At 45.7% G+C, this 20,615-nt stretch overlaps 1 protein-coding gene across 1 annotated transcript in view; it reads left to right on the forward strand.

The window, feature by feature from the left end:
• The first annotated feature begins 1,355 nt into the window (after positions 1–1,355).
• The window catches only part of IKBKB (inhibitor of nuclear factor kappa B kinase subunit beta), a 51,003-nt gene continuing 31,743 nt past the window's right edge, over positions 1,356–20,615 (forward strand). The window contains exons 1-9 of the mRNA XM_040414825.1: positions 1,356–1,478; positions 13,001–13,123; positions 13,217–13,311; positions 13,384–13,501; positions 15,267–15,336; positions 15,419–15,507; positions 16,220–16,309; positions 18,250–18,374; positions 18,471–18,578. Coding sequence (XP_040270759.1) covers positions 1,467–1,478; positions 13,001–13,123; positions 13,217–13,311; positions 13,384–13,501; positions 15,267–15,336; positions 15,419–15,507; positions 16,220–16,309; positions 18,250–18,374; positions 18,471–18,578 — 830 coding nt within the window. The 5' untranslated portion in view covers positions 1,356–1,466. The remainder of the gene's footprint in view (positions 1,479–13,000; positions 13,124–13,216; positions 13,312–13,383; positions 13,502–15,266; positions 15,337–15,418; positions 15,508–16,219; positions 16,310–18,249; positions 18,375–18,470; positions 18,579–20,615) is intronic.

Raw genomic sequence — 20,615 nt, forward strand, 5'->3', positions numbered from 1 at the left:
CCAATTGTGGGGATTTGCTCTGGTAGACAGGCTAGCGGACGCAGTATAGAGGCAACGACAACGTCTTTAACTTAAACAGTTTGGTGTTTATTCACACATAAGGAAAAACAAAATGACCGTTCACAGTCTTGGTGTTTGTTCACACCATGCAATGTCCATAGAACTAAATCTTCACCTGGTGAGCAGTCTTTGCCCCAGCCGTCCACAGCAGGCTTTAGGGGCCTGTTTTCCAGCATGCGGCAGCACGGCACAAATTCACAGGTCCCAAAACAGAGTCTCCACAGCTTCCCTGTCAGATGGAGGATCATCCACACCCAGCTGAGACTGCTGGCTGGGTTTTATATAGGCCAATAAAGAGTCGGCCTGGAGCGTGGGGAACAGCCACCCACCCAGCACTTTGACTACTCCCAGTAAAAGCCGTCCCGGATCAGCTATACTAAATAGCTAGGTGTCAAACAGCAACTGCTGCTGACACATGAAAACTGGCTCTTACTCTACCGAGGCCAGGAACATCGGTGACACATACCTTCCCTCAATGACGGCCCCTTGTGCCTCCTACAGAATATATATACACTAATATATATATATATATATATATATATATATATATATATACACACAGAACACTATTCACTGCTTACCACACAGCAGCCCCCCACAGACATAGGCTTCAAATTCTGAAGGGGGGTTTAGTCCCTGCTTTTCATTGCCCAATTACTAATAGCCTATTTCTAAGGAGGCAATGGGAGGTAGGAGGTACTGAACCCCCCTCAGAATTTGAAGCGTATGTCTATATAATATCTTGTGTATATACACGCACACACATACCTTATGTATTGTAAGAGCTCTTCTTGCTCTGCTATGTAGATGTGTAGTGCAGGGATGGCACAGGCTCATCCGCTATACATGGCTGAATCTAGCAGGACTGCAGTTAGCGCCAGTTCTGCCATCTTAACCCGTTAGATGCTTCATGGTGAACATAAACACAACGCACATAAAATGTGCCCATATTTAGGGCTCATGCACATGGCCATAGCTGTTTTTGCGGTTCGCAAAACACGGACACGGTGTCCGTGATTTCTATGTACGCCCCTGGTGTGAACAAATCCATGAAATCGGATATTTTCCGCCTTGTGTGGATGAGATCTGAGATTTCTGGTAGCTGCTTATCTCTAATGTATGCATGCTCGGCCCAGCGGAGATTGCATGCTTCTATTGGGTGGACCAGGTAGATGTCGGCCGATCTGAAGTCGGAGGTCTGTGGCTTGTTCTAAAAGCTCGGCAGTGTTTAGCTTCCGACTTGTGACTGTCTCTTTAAGAGTGACCACGCCTCCTCAATGACGTCACCCCGGGAACTGAGTGAGGAAGTGGATTGTACAGAGCGCAGAGCGCCGCGCTCCCCTCAGTCCTGTCCGCGATCCCCGAGCCCAGCGCCGCGTACACCCGGCTCCTCACCGCCCCGGGCCATGACACATCAGGTAGGACGGGGCCCCGGGGGATTCCTGCTGTGGACTGACCGTATACCCCGTACTGTGCACACTGTGTACATATACTCTGTACTGCCTGTATACACTGTACTGCCCGTATACTCTGTACTGCTCGTATACACTGTACTGCCCGTATACACTGTACTGCCCGTATACTCTGTACTGCCCGTATACTCTGTACTGCCCGTATACTCTGTACTGCCCGTATACTCTGTACTGACTGTATACACTGTGTACATATACTCCGTACTGACTGTATACTCTGTACTGACTGTATAATCTGTACTGACTGTATACACTGTACTGCCTGTATACTCTGTACTGCCTGTATACACTGTACTGCCTGTATACTCTGTACTGCCCGTATACACTGTACTGCCTGTATACACTGTACTGACTGTATAATCTGTACTGACTGTATACACTGTGTACATATACTCTGTACTGACTGTATAATCTGTACTGACTGTATACACTGTACTGCCCGTATACACTGTACTGACTGTATAATCTGTACTGACTGTATACACTGTACTGCCCGTATACACTGTACTGCCCGTATACACTGTACTGACTGTATACTCTGTACTGACTGTATACACTGTACTGACTGTATACACTGTACTGCCTGTATACTCTGTACTGACTGTATACTCTGTACTGACTGTATACACTGTACTGCCTGTATACACTGTGTACATATACTCCGTACTGACTGTATACTCTGTACTGCCCGTATACTCTGTACTGCCCGTATACTCTGTACTGCCCGTATACTCTGTACTGACTGTATACACTGTGTACATATACTCTGTACTGACTGTATACTCTGTACTGACTGTATACTCTGTACTGACTGAATACACTGTACTGCCTGTATACTCTGTACTGACTGTATACTCTGTACTGACTGAATACACTGTACTGCCTGTATACACTGTGTACATATACTCTACTGCCCGTATACACTGTACTGCCTGTATACACTGTGTACATATACACTGTACTGACTGTATACACTGTACTGACTGTATACACTGTACTGCCTGTATACTCTGTACTGCCTGTATACACTGTGTACATATACTCTGTACTGCCTGTATACTCTGTACTGCCTGTATACACTGTACTGCCTGTATACTCTGTACTGCCTGTATACTCTGTACTGCCTGTATACTCTGTACTGCCTGTATACACTGTGTACATATACTCTGTACTGCCTGTATACTCTGTACTGCCTGTATACACTGTACTGACTGTATACTCTGTACTGACTGTATACTCTGTACTGCCTGTATACACTATGTACATATACTCTGTACTGCCTGTATACTCTGTACTGCCTGTATACTCTGTACTGCCTGTATACACTGTACTGCCTGTATACACTGTACTGCCCGTATACTCTGTACTGCCTGTATACTCTGTACTGACTGTATACTCTGTACTGCCTGTATACACTGTACTGCCCGTATACTCTGTACTGCCTGTATACACTGTACTGCCCGTATACTCTGTACTGACTGTATACACTGTACTGCCTGTATACACTGTACTGACTGTATACTCTGTACTGCCTGTATACTCTGTACTGCCCATATACTCTGTACTGACTGTATACACTGTACTGCCTGTATACTCTGTACTGCCTGTATACTCTGTACTGACTGTATACTCTGTACTGCCCGTATACTCTGTACTGCCCGTATACACTGTACTGCCCGTATACTCTGTACTGCCCGTATACACTGTACTGCCCGTATACACTGTACTGACTGTATACTCTGTACTGCCTGTATACTCTGTACTGCCCGTATACTCTGTACTGCCCGTATACACTGTACTGCCCGTATACTCTGTACTGCCTGTATACTCTGTACTGCCTGTATACACTGTACTGACTGTATACTCTGTACTGCCTGTATACTCTGTACTGCCCATATACTCTGTACTGACTGTATACACTGTACTGCCTGTATACTCTGTACTGCCTGTATACTCTGTACTGCCCGTATACTCTGTACTGCCCGTATACACTGTACTGCCCGTATACTCTGTACTGCCCGTATACACTGTACTGCCCGTATACACTGTACTGCCCGTATACACTGTACTGCCCGTATACACTGTACTGCCCGTATACACTGTACTGCCCGTATACACTGTACTGCCTGTATACACTGTACTGCCTGTATACACTGTACTGCCTGTATACTCTGTACTGCCTGTATACTCTGTACTGACTGTATACTCTGTACTGCCCGTATACTCTGTACTGCCTGTATACTCTGTACTGCCCGTATACTCTGTACTGCCCGTATACTCTGTACTGCCCGTATACACTGTACTGCCTGTATACTCTGTACTGACTGTATACACTGTGTACATATACTCTGTACTGCCTGTATACACTGTACTGCCTGTATACTCTGTACTGCCTGTATACACTGTACTGCCTGTATACTCTGTACTGCCTGTATACTCTGTACTGCCTGTATACTCTGTACTGCCTGTATACACTGTACTGCCTGTATACACTATGTACATATACTCTGTACTGACTGTATACTCTGTACTGACTGTATACTCTGTACTGCCCGTATACTCTGTACTGCCTGTATACTCTGTACTGCCCGTATACTCTGTACTGCCCGTATACTCTGTACTGACTGTATACTCTGTACTGCCTGTATACACTGTACTGCCTGTATACACTGTACTGACTGTATACTCTGTACTGCCTGTATACTCTGTACTGCCCGTATACTCTGTACTGCCCGTATACTCTGTACTGCCTGTATACTCTGTACTGCCTGTATACTCTGTACTGCCTGTATACTCTGTACTGCCCGTATACACTGTACTGCCCGTATACACTGTACTGCCCGTATACACTGTACTGCCCGTATACACTGTACTGCCCGTATACTCTGTACTGCCCGTATACTCTGTACTGCCCGTATACTCTGTACTGCCTGTATACTCTGTACTGCCTGTATACTCTGTACTGCCTGTATACTCTGTACTGACTGTATACTCTGTACTGCCCGTATACTCTGTACTGCCCGTATACTCTGTACTGCCCGTATACTCTGTACAGCCCGTATACTCTGTACAGCCCGTATACTCTGTACAGCCCGTATACACTGTACTGCCCGTATACACTGTACTGCCCGTATACACTGTGTACATATACACTGTACTGCCTGTATACACTGTACTGCCTGTATACTCTGTACTGCCTGTATACACTGTACTGCCTGTATACACTGTACTGCCTGTATACTCTGTACTGCCTGTATACTCTGTACTGACTGTATACACTGTACTGACTGTATACACTGTACTGACTGTATACTCTGTACTGACTGTATACTCTGTACTGACTGTATACACTGTACTGCCCGTATACTCTGTACTGACTGTATACACTGTACTGCCTGTATACACTGTGTACATATACTCTGTACTGCCCGTATACTCTGTACTGCCCGTATACACTGTACTGACTGTATACACTGTACTGACTGTATACACTGTGTACATATACTCTGTACTGACTGTATACACTGTACTGACTGTATACACTGTACTGACTGTATATACTCTGTACTGACTGTATACTCTGTACTGACTGTATACACTGTACTGACTGTATACACTGTGTACATATACTCTGTACTGACCGTATACACTGTACTGCCTGTATACACTGTGTACATATACTCTGTACTGCCCGTATACTCTGTACTGCCCGTATACTCTGTACTGCCCGTATACTCTGTACTGACTGTATACACTGTGTACATATACTCTGTACTGACTGTATACTCTGTACTGCCTGTATATACTCTGTACTGCCCGTATACTCTGTACTGCCCGTATACTCTGTACTGCCCGTATACTCTGTACTGACTGTATACACTGTACTGACTGTATACACTGTGTACATATACTCTGTACTGCCTGTATACACTGTACTGCCTGTATACTCTGTACTCACTGTATACACTCTGTACTGCCTGTATACACTCTGTACTGCCTGTATACACTCTGTACTGCCTGTATACTCTGTACTGACTGTATACTCTGTACTGACTGTATACACTGTGTACATATACTCTGTACTGCCCGTATACTCTGTACTGCCCGTATACTCTGTACTGACTGTATACACTGTACTGACTGTATACACTGTACTGACTGTATACACTGTACTGACTGTATACACTGTACTGCCCGTATACACTGTACTGCCCGTATACACTGTACTGCCCGTATACTCTGTACTGCCCGTTTACTCTGTACTGCCTGTATACTCTGTACTGCCTGTATACTCTGTACTGCCCGTATACTCTGTACTGACTGTATACACTGTACTGCCTGTATACTCTGTACTGCCTGTATACACTGTACTGCCTGTATACTCTGTACTGCCTGTATACTCTGTACTGCCCGTATACACTGTACTGCCCGTATACACTGTACTGCCCGTATACACTGTACTGACTGTATACACTGTGTACATATACTCTGTACTGCCTGTATACTCTGTACTGCCTGTATACTCTGTACTGCCTGTATACACTGTACTGACTGTATACACTGTACTGACTGTATACACTGTACTGCCCGTATACACTGTACTGACTGTATACACTGTACTGACTGTATACACTGTACTGACTGTATACTCTGTACTGACTGTATACTCTGTACTGACTGTATACACTGTGTACATATACACTGTACTGCCCGTATACACTGTACTGCCCGTATACACTGTACTGCCCGTATACACTGTACTGCCCGTATACACTGTGTACATATACTCTGTATTGCCTGTATACACTGTACTGCCTGTATACTCTGTACTGCCTGTATACTCTGTACTGCCTGTATACTCTGTACTGCCTGTATACTCTGTACTGCCTGTAAACACTGTACTGACTGTAAACACTGTACTGCCCGTATACACTGTACTGCCCGTATACACTGTACTGCCCGTATACACTGTACTGCCCGTATACACTGTACTGCCCGTATACTCTGTACTGACTGTATACACTGTACTGACTGTATACTCTGTACTGACTGTATACTCTGTACTGACTGTATACACTGTGTACATATACTCTGTACTGCCCGTATACTCTGTACTGCCCGTATACTCTGTACTGCCCGTATACACTGTACTGCCCGTATACACTGTACTGCCCGTATACACTGTACTGCCCGTATACACTGTGTACATATACTCTGTATTGCCTGTATACACTGTACTGCCTGTATACTCTGTACTGCCTGTATACTCTGTACTGCCTGTATACTCTGTACTGCCTGTAAACACTGTACTGACTGTAAACACTGTACTGACTGTAAACACTGTACTGACCGTAAACACTGTACTGACCGTATACACTGTACTGCCCGTGTACTCTGTACTGCCCGTGTACTCTGTACTGCCCGTGTACTCTGTACTGCCCGTGTACTCTGTACTGCCCGTGTACTCTGTACTGACTGTGTACTCTGTACTGACTGTATACACTGTGTACATATACTCTGTACTGACCGTATACACTGTACTGCCTGTATACACTGTGTACATATACTCTGTACTGCCCGTATACTCTGTACTGCCCGTATACTCTGTACTGACTGTATACACTGTGTACATATACTCTGTACTGACTGTATACTCTGTACTGACTGTATACACTGTACTGACTGTATACACTGTGTACATATACTCTGTACTGCCCGTATACTCTGTACTGCCTGTATACACTGTACTGCCTGTATACACTGTACTGCCTGTATACTCTGTACTCACTGTATACACTGTACTGCCTGTATACACTCTGTACTGACTGTATACTCTGTACTGACTGTATACTCTGTACTGACTGTATACTCTGTACTGACTGTATACACTGTGTACATATACTCTGTACTGCCCGTATACTCTGTACTGCCCGTATACACTGTACTGCCCGTATACACTGTACTGCCCGTATACACTGTACTGCCCGTATACTCTGTACTGCCCGTATACACTGTGTACATATACTCTGTACTGCCTGTATACACTGTACTGACTGTATACACTCTGTACTGACTGTATACACTCTGTACTGACTGTATACACTCTGTACTGCCCGTATACACTGTACTGCCCGTATACTCTGTACTGCCCGTATACTCTGTACTGCCCGTATACTCTGTACTGACTGTATACTCTGTACTGACTGTATACACTGTACTGACTGTATACACTGTACTGACTGTATACACTGTACTGACTGTATACACTGTGTACATATACTCTGTACTGCCCGTATACACTGTACTGCCCATATACACTGTACTGACTGTATACACTGTGTACATATACACTGTACTGCCTGTATACACTGTACTGACTGTATACACTGTACTGACTGTATACACTGTACTGACTGTATACACTGTGTACATATACTCTGTACTGCCCGTATACTCTGTACTGCCCGTATACACTGTACTGCCCGTATACACTGTACTGCCCGTATACTCTGTACTGCCCGTATACACTGTACTGCCCGTATACTCTGTACTGCCCGTATACTCTGTACTGCCCGTATACTCTGTACTGACTGTATACACTGTGTACATATACTCTGTACTGCCTGTATACACTGTACTGCCTGTATACTCTGTACTGACTGTATACTCTGTACTGACTGTATATACTCTGTACTGACTGTATACTCTGTACTGCCCGTATACTCTGTACTGCCCGTATACTCTGTACTGCCCGTATACACTGTGTACATATACACTGTACTGACTGTATACACTGTACTGACTGTATACTCTGTACTGACTGTATACACTGTACTGACTGTATACACTGTGTACATATACTCTGTACTGACCGTATACACTGTACTGACCGTATACACTGTACTGCCTGTATACTCTGTACTGCCCGTATACTCTGTACTGCCCGTATACACTGTACTGCCTGTATACACTGTACTGCCTGTATACACTGTACTGACTGTATACTCTGTACTGCCTGTATACACTGTACTGACTGTATACTCTGTACTGCCTGTATACACTGTACTGCCTGTATACTCTGTACTGCCTGTATACTCTGTACTCACTGTATACACTGTACTGCCTGTATACACTCTGTACTGACTGTATACTCTGTACTGACTGTATACACTGTGTACATATACTCTGTACTGCCCGTATACTCTGTACTGCCCATATACTCTGTACTGACTGTATACACTGTGTACATATACTCTGTACTGCCCGTATACTCTGTACTGCCCGTATACTCTGTACTGCCCGTATACTCTGTACTGCCTGTATACACTGTGTACATATACTCTGTACTGCCTGTATACACTGTACTGCCTGTATACACTGTACTGCCTGTATACACTGTACTGACTGTATACACTGTGTACGTATACTCTGTACTGCCCGTATACTCTGTACTGCCCGTATACTCTGTACTGCCCGTATACTCTGTACTGCCCGTATACTCTGTACTGACTGTATACACTGTACTGACTGTATACACTGTACTGACTGTATACACTGTGTACATATACTCTGTACTGCCTGTATACACTGTACTGCCTGTATACTCTGTACTGACTGTATACACTGTGTACATATACTCTGTACTGCCTGTATACACTGTACTGCCTGTATACTCTGTACTGACTGTATACACTGTGTACATATACTCTGTACTGCCTGTATACACTGTACTGCCTGTATACACTGTACTGCCTGTATACACTGTACTGCCTGTATACTCTGTACTGCCTGTATACACTGTACTGCCTGTATACTCTGTACTGCCTGTATACACTGTACTGCCTGTATACACTGTACTGCCTGTATACTCTGTGCTGACTGTATGCACTGTACTGCCCGTATACACTGTACTGCCCGTATACTCTGTGCTGCCCGTATACTCTGTGCTGCCTGTATACTCTGTACTGCCTGTATACTCTGTACTGCCTGTATACTCTGTACTGACTGTATACACTGTGTACATATACTCTGTACTGCCTGTATACACTGTACTGCCTGTATACACTGTACTGCCTGTATACACTGTACTGCCTGTATACACTGTACTGCCTGTATACTCTGTGCTGACTGTATACACTGTACTGCCCGTATACACTGTACTGCCCGTATACTCTGTGCTGCCCGTATACTCTGTGCTGCCTGTATACTCTGTACTGACCGTATACACTGTACTGCCTGTATACTCTGTACTGCCTGTATACTCTGTACTGCCTGTATACACTGTACTGCCTGTATACTCTGTGCTGACTGTATACACTGTACTGCCCGTATACTCTGTGCTGCCCGTATACTCTGTGCTGCCCGTATACTCTGTGCTGCCCGTATACTCTGTGCTGCCCGTATACACTGTACTGCCTGTATACACTGTACTGCCTGTATACTCTGTACTGCCTGTATACTCTGTACTGCCTGTATACACTGTACTGACTGTATACTCTGTGCTGCCCGTATACACTGTGCTGCCCGTATACACTGTGCTGCCCGTATATACTGGGCTGACCGTATACACAGGACTGTGCTGACCATTTATAGTATGCTGACTGTATACATGGGATTGACCCTATACACAGTACTGTGCTGACTGTATACACTGGACTGTACTGACTGTATACAGGGGATTGACCATATACACTGCTGACTGTATACATTGTACTGTTATATTCATATATACCGGACTGTCCATATATTCATTGTACTGTATATATTGTATTTACTTGACTGTCCATATACACTGCACTTCCGGTATACTAGACTGCACTGCCTGTATGCCCTGTTCTGTACATAGTGTGTATACTGGACTGACTGTATACACTGTGCTGTCCTTACAATTCATAAGTCCTCAGACTCTTCTACTTTTTCACATTTCGTTATGTTGCTCCTTATAATAAATGTACGTTTCCCCCTCATTCTGCCCTCAGTCCCCATAATAAGAAAGTGAGAACAGAACTTTAGATGTTTTTGCTAATTTATTAAACAAGAAAAACTAAAATCTCACCTGTACATAAGTATCCAGACTAGGGCTGCACAATATGGGAATTTTGTGCGATTGCCATTAGGGCCCTAAAAATTGCGATAACGATATGTGATGCGATATTTTAAGGGAATTGTGCTAGAGGTCTATTTGCTTGGATTTTCCCATATGAGCCGCTGACGCGGCTGGGTATGGCACTGTTATGGGGGATCTGTGGAGGACGCTGTTATGGGGGATCTGTGGAGGACGCTGTTATGGGGGATCTGTGGAGGACGCTGTTATGGGGGATCTGTGGAGGACGCTGTTATGGGGGATCTGTGGAGGACGCTGTTATGGGGGATCTGTGGAGGACGCTGTTATGGGGGATCTGTGGAGGACGCTGTTATGGGGGATCTGTGGAGGACGCTGTTATGGGGGATCTGTGGAGGACGCTGTTATGGGGGATCTGTGGAGGACGCTGTTATGGGGGATCTGTGGAGGACGCTGTTATGGGGGATCTGTGGAGGACGCTGTTATGGGGGATCTGTGGAGGACGCTGTTATGGGGTGGATCTGTGTCCTAAACTGCGCACATAACTCTCCATAACTTGATAAAATGGGCAGCCTCTGTACTCACTTTCACTATGAATGCACGGTAGCGAGCGGGCCAGCCGGCGCGTGACTGACGTCACTGTCACGCTCCTCCCACTTAATTCAGGAAGCAGGAGCGTGACTAAGTGACGTCAGTCACTCAGGCGCCGGCCGGCTCGCTCGCTGCCGCTCGCTGCAGTGCATTCATCGTGAAAGTGAGTACAGAGGCTGGCCATTTTATCAATAGGAGAGAGGCCATTTCTATCAATAGGGGCCCCTTCATATATAATCGCTGCATTTTCGGGTCGGCCAAATCGCCATATCGCATTTGGCGATTATCGCGATTCGATTATTTTTTCGATATATCGTGCAGCCCTAATCCAGACCCTTTGCTGTGACACTTGACATTTAGCTCCGGGGCCTCCCATTTCTCTCGATCATCTTTGAGATGTTTCTACACCTTCATTGGAGTCACCTCTGGTAAATGCAGTTCATTGGAGATGATTTGGGAAGACACTGCCCTGTCTATGTGAGGTCTCACAGCTGACAATGTACAGTATATCAGAGCGAAAACCAAGCCATGAGGAGGAAAGAACTGCCTGTAGAGCTCAGAGTCAGGATTGTGCAGAGCCGCAGATCTAGAGAAGGCACCAAAAATATTTCTGCTGCACTGAAAGTTCTCAAGAGCACAGTGGTCTCCATAGTTCTTAAATGGAAGAAGTCTGGAACAACCAAGACAACTTCTAGAGCTTGGCCGTCCCACCAAAGTAATGGAGAGAGAAGGGCTTTGGTAAGAGAGGTGACCAAGAACCCAATGGTCACTTCCAGAAGGTTAACCATCACTGCAGCATTCTTGCAATCTGGGCTTTCTGGCAGAGTGGACAGATAGAAGCCCCTTCTCAGTAAAGACACATGAAAGCCTCTTGGAGTTTGCAAACAAGGCACCTCTTAGACTTTGAAACAAGATCCTCAGGTCTGATGAAACCAAGATTGAACTTTTTGATCTCAATTCTAAGCACTATGTTTGGAGGAAACCAGGCACTGCTCATCACCTGCCTAATACCACCCCTACAGTGAAGAATGGTGGTGGCAGCTTCATGCTGTGGAGGTCTTTTTTACCGGCTGGGTCAAGGAGACATGTCAGGTCAGGATTGAGGAAAAGAAAATGGAGCAAATTATTAGATATTTGCAAAGAAAACCTGATCCAAAGTGCTCTGGACCTCAGACAAACAAGACAATGACCCTGAGCACACAGTCAGGGCAACACAGGAGTGACTTAGGGACATCTCTGTGATTGTCTTTGAGTGACCCAGCCAGAGCCCTGACCTGAACCCAATCGAACATCTCTGAAGAGACCTGAAAAAGGATGTCCACCGAGAGTCCCCATCCAACCTGTGACAGAGCTTGAGAGGATCTGCAGAGAAGAATGGCAGAAAATCCCCAAATCCAGATGTGCAAACCTTGTGGCCTCATCCCCAAGAAGACCGGAGGCTGTAATCACTGCCAAAGGGGCTTCACCTAAGTCCTGAGTAAAGGCTCTGAATAATATATACTAATCGCACTGACCCATTGAAGTAACTGCGTCACGTACCGTCCGTCATGAACACTGTAAAAACAAAACCTGAAAAACACAAAAAAAAGGGGTAAAGTTAAAAAAAAATATATATATATTGTTTCTTAGAAGGCGGGAATGAAAATATGGAAAACAAAATTGGTGCTTCCTGGAGGGTAAAATAGGCTGGTGCTGGGGGAAGGAGATAAAGTACCTACAGTATGGGATGTCTCTTTCTGTACATGGTTGTCCCTCAGTTGTGTGCCAATACATTATGTGCCACCCCTTGAATACCAATTATTCTTTATGCCCATAGGATGTCCCCGCGTGCCGGACCAGCTGGCCTCCGCCGACGCACACGCAGAGCTGTGGACCCTGGGAGATGAAGGAGCGGCTGGGCACCGGAGGCTTCGGATACGTCCTTCGCTGGCTCAATAGTGTAAGGAGCTGAGTCCCTATGTACCGTATTACTGAGACCTGTCGACGGGCGCAGGCCAGGGCGGGATGATCCCTGTCTCTTATGTCTCCGTAGGTCACGGGGGAGGAAGTGGCCATTAAGCAATGTCGGCAGGAGCTGAGCCCCAAGAATCAAGAGAGATGGTGCCTGGAAATTCAGATCATGAAGAAGTAAGAACTTGCGCCTAAATCCGAGAGGCGTTGTGTCAGCGTGTTTACACCACCTTGATATTTGTGTCACAGATTAAATCACAAGAATGTGGTGTCGGCCCGGGAGGTGCCCGAGGGGCTGCAGAAGCTGGCACCTAATGATCTTCCTCTGCTGGCTATGGAATTCTGCCTGGGAGGTGACCTACGGAAGGTACGTGATACACCTCAGGACCGGATCCTGGTATATACCATGCACGGCCATGGCTTTTGAGGTTCTCACCCATGATGGAGTGTACTCAGAAGTACTTTGTTGCTATGGGTCAGGCTTCTCCATGAGCGTTGTGAAACTTTCCCATAATGACTCTTGCTCTAACATACGCCCTCTTGTGGGTGGGATTTTTTTTTTTTTTTTTTATGTGAAATCTGATTTTATTGCATTTTTAAAAAGGAAACCTTCACATAGTTGTCTAAGTGCAGACCATGAACCGGATGAGGCTGACTGTCCTGTGTAGTCCTATGGCTGACAAGGGGTTGTCCAGAGGGTAGGTCATCAATATCTGATCAATGGGAGGCCGGCACCCGGCACCCCAACTCATTATTATTGGCAGAGCCCACTGTTTACTTTGGGACTAGCTGATAATCTAATGTGTATATGAAGCTCATGACTCTCCCCGGACAGATGACCTCAGGAGAGAGAAGGATCGGGCGGACTGAAATTCACCGCCCAACACGATCCTTTTGTTCTCCGGCGAGATAAGACATTTCTTCTGCCCTGGGAGATAAGTCTCTTCCCATGGACAACACAGACACTTGTAAGGCTACTTTCACACTAGCGCTTTCCCTTTCCGCTATTTTGATCCGTCATAGGATCCCAACAGCGGAGGAAAACGCTTCCGTTTTGTCCCTATTGATTGCCAATGGGGACAAAACTGAACTGAACGAAACGGAGTGCACCAGAATACATTCCGTTCCGTTTGGTTGCGCTCCCATCGCGGACAGAATAACGCTGCAAACATGTGGTGCGGAGCAAGACTGATCCGTCCTGACACACAATGTAAGTCAATCGGGATGGATCCGTTTTCTCAGACACAATAGAAAACGGATCCGTCCCCCATTGACTTTCAGTGGAGTTCATGACGGATCCGTCTTGGCTATTTTAAAGATAATACAACCGGATCCGTTCATAACGGATACAGACGGTTGTGTTATCAGTAACGGAAGCGTTTTTGCTGATCCATGACGGAACAAGCAAAAACGCTGGTGTGAAAGTAGCCTGATCGCCGATGGAAGTGACGCAAACTCATCATAACAGATGCAAACTGATGCTGAGCATAACGGATCCGTTTATTTATTTATTTTTCGCTGCTTCTGACGGATCTGAAAAACGGAAAGCTAAGCGGTGATGTGAACTTAGCCTTATTGAAGGAAAAAAAGTGAGGGGTGGATTGTAGGTCCTTGAAGTATAGGCCATCAGTATCTGACTGGTGGGGGTCCTACACCCGGGACACCCGCCGATCTGCTGTTCTGAGAAGGCATCAGTGCTCCTGTGAGTACCAAGCACAGCGCCGTACATTGTCTAGTGGCTGTGCTTGGTATTGCACTCAGCCCCATTCACTTCTATAGGGCTGAGATGCTCCTAGGTCACGTGATCAATGACCTAGGAAAAGCAGAAAGAAGGCTGCGGCGCTGGTGCCTTCTCAAACAGCTGATCGGTGGGGGTCATGGGTATCGGACCCCCACCTATCAGATACTCATGACCTATCCTGAGGATTTGTCTTTAGTAATAAAAAAGAATTTTAGAAAACCCCTTTAATGGCTGTTGCCAAATTTTTTAATCAGTGTGGACAACCCCTTTAGCACCCATGGTTTTGGGACAGGATGCCCAGCATGCTCATATGGGGGGGGGGTCCGCATACCTTTGGCCAGATGCTGTATATTCCTCGTATACATAACTGTTTGCCGTCTTCTCCGTGCAGCACTTAAATCACTATGAAAATTGCTGTGGACTGAAGGAAGGGCCCATCCTGAGCCTGCTGTCTGACATCTGTGAGTGCTCCTGACCTGTGTGTGCGTCACTCCGCTGAATTAACCCCCGCACCTCTGACACCTTATTCCATCTTGCCTTCAGCCTCCGCTCTTCGTTATCTCCATGAAAATCGGATCATCCACCGGGACTTAAAACCGGAGAACATCGTCTTACAGCAGGAGGAGCACAGGGTAAGCTGAGAGCAGGACCTGCCTCCCCCGACAACCACGAAGGGTCGGAGCCCAGCAGCGGCACCACCACGGGCTCATCGCATATTAAAGGGGTGGTCCGAGATAATGAAAAGACATGTCTGTGAAGAAATATGATAGAAAATAAAGGTGGCTGATGTGTATAGTAAGGGGGGGTCCCCAAGTCTCTTCCCGGTAGCACATGTCAGGGGAAAGAAGGGTCAGGCATGTTGGATTTCAGCATGCTCAATCCTTTTGATCTTAAGGGAGATAAGCTGCTGCTTTGTCCTTTGCTATCCAATTGAATAACCATTTCTTGGAATGAAGGGGACGCGGTGCTCTTTTGGTGCTGCGACCCTAGGAGCACCACTGCTAGGAGCACCACCGCTAAGTAAAACTTAGTAAGGGATGTAGTGTGAGAGCAGCGGCAGGATTGGCCAGGGTCCCAGAGAGCAGACCCCACCGATCACAAGGTGATGGCATATCCTAAATATATGCCTACAGTTTAGAAGAGGAGTACCCCTTAGAATTACTCTTTATCACTGATTCCCTTCAAAACTATCACCTTTCACTGTAATATGAATGAACCAGGAAGATCAGTATGAATTCCTCTGTACCAGCTGGTAACTGCAGGAAGACTTGTAGCTGCAATATTTGGGAACTTGTGTGGCTGAGGGGGCCATATTAACTGCATAATTATTTCTTTTTTGGTCAGTTCATCCATAAGATCATTGATCTGGGATATGCCAAGGAGCTGGATCAGGGCAGTCTCTGCACCTCCTTTGTTGGCACCTTGCAGTACCTGGTGAGTAGTCGCTTCTTCATGGTTCAGAGATAGTTACATAGTCGACAGGCTTGAAATACTGCATAAATTCATGTAATTAAAGGATCGCTCCAGACTATATAATGCCTGGAGGGGGAAGTGCATGACCTAGAGATTCAAAGAATGCCAAAGACAGAATCGGCGTGTCATGCATCGCCTCCTCGCCCCTGCACTAGACATAACAAGGTATGTCGTGTCTGCCCAGAGCGTTCCTTTAAACTAGATGTAGACCCTTGAACACCATGGGTGTGCTGATTTAAAGGGGTTGTCCAGGCTTTTACTGTTGATGACCTATCCCCAGGATAGGTCATCAATATCAGATCGGCGGGGGGGGGGTCTCTCTTACTGTTCACCGCTGCTGTCTATAGCAAGGACCATAGACCGCAGCAGCGGACAGGAAAAGAGACAGCACGTGCACACTGCGCGCGCGCCGTCTCCTCATACAGCTGATCAGCGGGGGTGTCGGACCACCGCCGATCTGATATTGATGACCTATCCTGAATGATAGAATTCTAGCTGCCTGCAGCTACCACTAGAGGGAGCTTAGGAGCTCACTGATTACAGTTTGCACTCAGTAACGAATGCTCTCCCTCTAGTGGTGGCTGCAAGAGGTGATAATTAAATTATTTGACTCTCTCTCTCTGTTGCTTTGTTGGGGATATAGAAAATGTGGAACTAAGCTGATTTTGATGCACCCCATGGCTTTGTTGCCTCTATGGTTGATTTTACTATCCTCTAGCGCAGGGGTGGGGAACATTTTTGCTGCCGAGGGCCATTTGGATATTTGTATCATCGCCATACAAAATTCTCAACTTAAAAATTTGACGGCTATATTGTAACAAACAGATCAGTGACTTAGGGGTAAGTTACAGAAATTGTGCTTCAATGAAAAAATCTAGAGCGCTGTATTTTTGCAGCACAAAATGGCGCCTGCACTATATATTACAAATAATTCAGGCGCCATTTTGACCACATATAGCAGTCTAATATATAAGTTCAGAATGTTATTTATTTGGCTTTAATGGCAGCAAAGCTAAACCCAGCAGGGTCCGGAGAGGGGTTCACCCAGCTGCCACTGTCCCTGCCACTGTCCCTGCCTCTTTCTTCCCAACTGTCCCTGCCTTTGTCCCTTTCTCAGCCTCAAATCAGCCTCCTATCAGACCCCCCCAGCCTACATCAGCCTCAGATCAGACCCTCCCCAACCTCAGATCAGACCCCATCAGACCTCCCAGCCTCAGATCGCATCCCATCAGACCTCCCAGCCTCAGATCGCATCCCATCAGACCTCCCAGCCTCAGATCGCATCCCATCAGACCTCCCAGCCTCAGATCGCATCCCATCAGACCTCCCAGCCTCAGATCGCATCCCATCAGACCTCCCAGCCTCAGATCGCATGCCATCAGACCTCCCAGCCTCAGATCGCATCCCATCAGACCTCCTAGCCTCAGATCAGCCCCCATCAGACCCCCCAGCCTCAGATCAAACCCCGAAGCCTCAGATCAGCCCCCATCAGACCTCCCAGCCTCAGATCAAACCCTGAAGCCTCAGATCAGACCCCATCAGACCTCCCAGCCTCAGATCAGCCCTAATCAGACCTCAGATCAGACATTTAAAATAAATAAATAAAAATGAACTTACCTCTCCAGCTCCGGATGGCGCTGCTACTTGGCAGATTCACTCACCCTCCCTGGTCTTCTTCCTGCCGCGCTGTACTGTCCCATCTGTCTCATCTTCCTGTGGCACTTCCATAATGGAAGCGGTCATTAGCATTTTCACGATATGTTCTGGCAGGGGGCCAGGGGCCACATGAAACGCGACCTGCGGGCCTGAGGTTCCCCACCCCTGCTCTAGTGCCTCCATATATTTTAGGTTTGCTGTTTAATTTCTCCCTATCTTGCCTAATATCCTCTTGTGTGTCTCAGGCCCCAGAATTACTGGAGCAGCAGAAGTACACAGTGACTGTAGACTACTGGAGTTTTGGCACGCTGGCCTTCGAGTGTATAACAGGATTTCGGCCTTTTCTTCCTAACTGGCAGCCTGTGCAGTGGTGAGGCACCGTCATATCCCTTTACTATGTGCTGTTCTCTTCTAACCTGATTAGCTGTGACCTCTCACCAATGACACGTGTGGTTTTGGGCTGCAGGCACAATAAGGTCCGTGAGAAGAGCAACGAGCACATCGTGGTGTATGAAGACCTCTCGGGAGCCGTGAGGTTCTCCAGTGTTTTGCCAATGCCTAATCACCTCAGTGGGTAAGAACGTCCTTCCTCATCGCCCCTCGAAGTGTGGTCAAGACTTCGGGGTTCACGTACAGTAGGAGATACAAACAAATATAGTATTTGCCAGTAGCAGATTTAGTTATCCATGGTGGGGGATATTCTTTATGTCCCGAGCCCTTTGCAAGCCCCACTATGTTCACATTTATAGTAATGGTCCTGATTGTTGAAACCATCTGGCCACTGACTACCAGTATGCATTGATATTATTCAATTTCTTGCCAAACTGGAAGTACTTGTATGGCACTTACACTCTTAGGTACGTTCAAAAGGGTTGTACAGGAATAGAAAAATACTTATTCAAGCTGAATTCTTATCAAAGTGATAAGGATGTGGCTTAAATGAGTGTTTATGAGCTGTCCGAGAACTAGAGATAAGGGCTACAGATGTCCCAGCAGCTCTCTGACGGATTTCATCGAGGAGAAAGGACAGTCTGCAGATGCAGTGAAACTGAAGGCTGTAGGCAACAAACTGTTGAAGATTTTTGGTAAATACTTATTGGAGAAATCATTTTAGCTCAAGAGATGTAGAATGTAATAATAAAACATGACTCCTAAGGTGTCTATTGCCTTAAACCCATCAATGCACAATGCCGGACAGGTACGTCATTGGCGTGCAGGGAATGTGTGGAGTGGGCTGACATGCTGAGCGTGCTCCATATGCGGCGGGTGCCAGTGGTGTAATACAGCATACACCGTCCGGCAGTGACTGGGATTGGAGATGTCTCTGATCCTGTCATTTAACCCCACCTAGGTCAGTAGAGACTGTAACATCTTAGTGGTTAGACGGTAAAATTGTGGGGCTCAGATCTATTGCCATGACAGCCTGGGGCCTGTCATAATAAGCTACCTGCAAAGCCGTGGATGTGGCAGGGCCTGACAGGCAGCCACTAAGAAATCCTTAGACCTGCAGTAGTATTCAGTTGCAATCTATGGTACAAGTGATCAGAGGAGTGCATCTTCAAGTCCCCTAAGGGAACTAATAATTACAGTAAAAAAAAAAATGTAAAAACCCCACAAACATATAAAAAATTCAAATCATCACTATTCTCAATTTTACATCTAAAATAAACGATAAAAAAAATAAACATAACTGGTATGGCCACGTCCAAAAATGTCAGATCTCTTAAAATATAAAAATATTTGTCCTGCACGTCATAACAAAAAAAATTAAATGGCAAGATCTGGCATTTTTGGTCACTTTGCCCCCCCCCCCCAAAATTTTTTTATAAAAATGTTGTAAGTAGCACAAAATGGTATCAACAAAAACTACAGCCCACGCTGCCAAAAACAACCCCCCTAAAACAAGTTCTGCAGATGAAAATATAAAAAAAGTTATGGTTACGCAAAGAAATTTTTTATATTTTCAAAGGTTTTCAAATTTTTTAAATGCAGTAAAACTTACCAAATTTTCCTAGTTTTTATTATCATCATAATCGTACTGACCTGCAGAATAAGGTAATTTTCAGTGCATAGTGAACGCTGTAAAAACAAAACCCAAAGACCATTAATATTTTTATTTATTTTTAATTTCAACCCACAAATAATTTTTTCCCATTTTCCAATACAAAATTAGGTAAATTTATTGGTGCCTTTTAAAAAATACAACTTGATCCACAAAAACAGCCTCTTATATGACTATGTGACCGGATTTATTTTTTTACAAAGCCGCAGATCTTGGAAAAAGGGGAGGAAAAAACGATTATTGGCCTGGTCCTTAAGTGGTTAAAAATGGAGACTCGCTTTAAGAGTAGGTTCACACAAGTTTTTAAAGGGGGATTTGAGTCAGATTTTCGTGTAGGTTTTTCAGTCACAACCAGAAATGGACTCAAAAGTAATTGGAAATACAGTGCTTTGAAAAAGTATTCATACCCCTTTTCCACATTTTTTCACATTACACCCACAAACATAAATGTATTTTCTCGCCCAATTCCTTGGGGGACACAGGAAACCTTGGGTATAGCTCATCTCCATAGGAGGCGTGACACTAAGTGAAAGACTGTTAAGCCCCTCC

This window comes from Bufo bufo, chromosome 1, assembly GCF_905171765.1.
Source record: "Bufo bufo chromosome 1, aBufBuf1.1, whole genome shotgun sequence".
Lineage (NCBI taxonomy): Eukaryota > Metazoa > Chordata > Amphibia > Anura > Bufonidae > Bufo > Bufo bufo.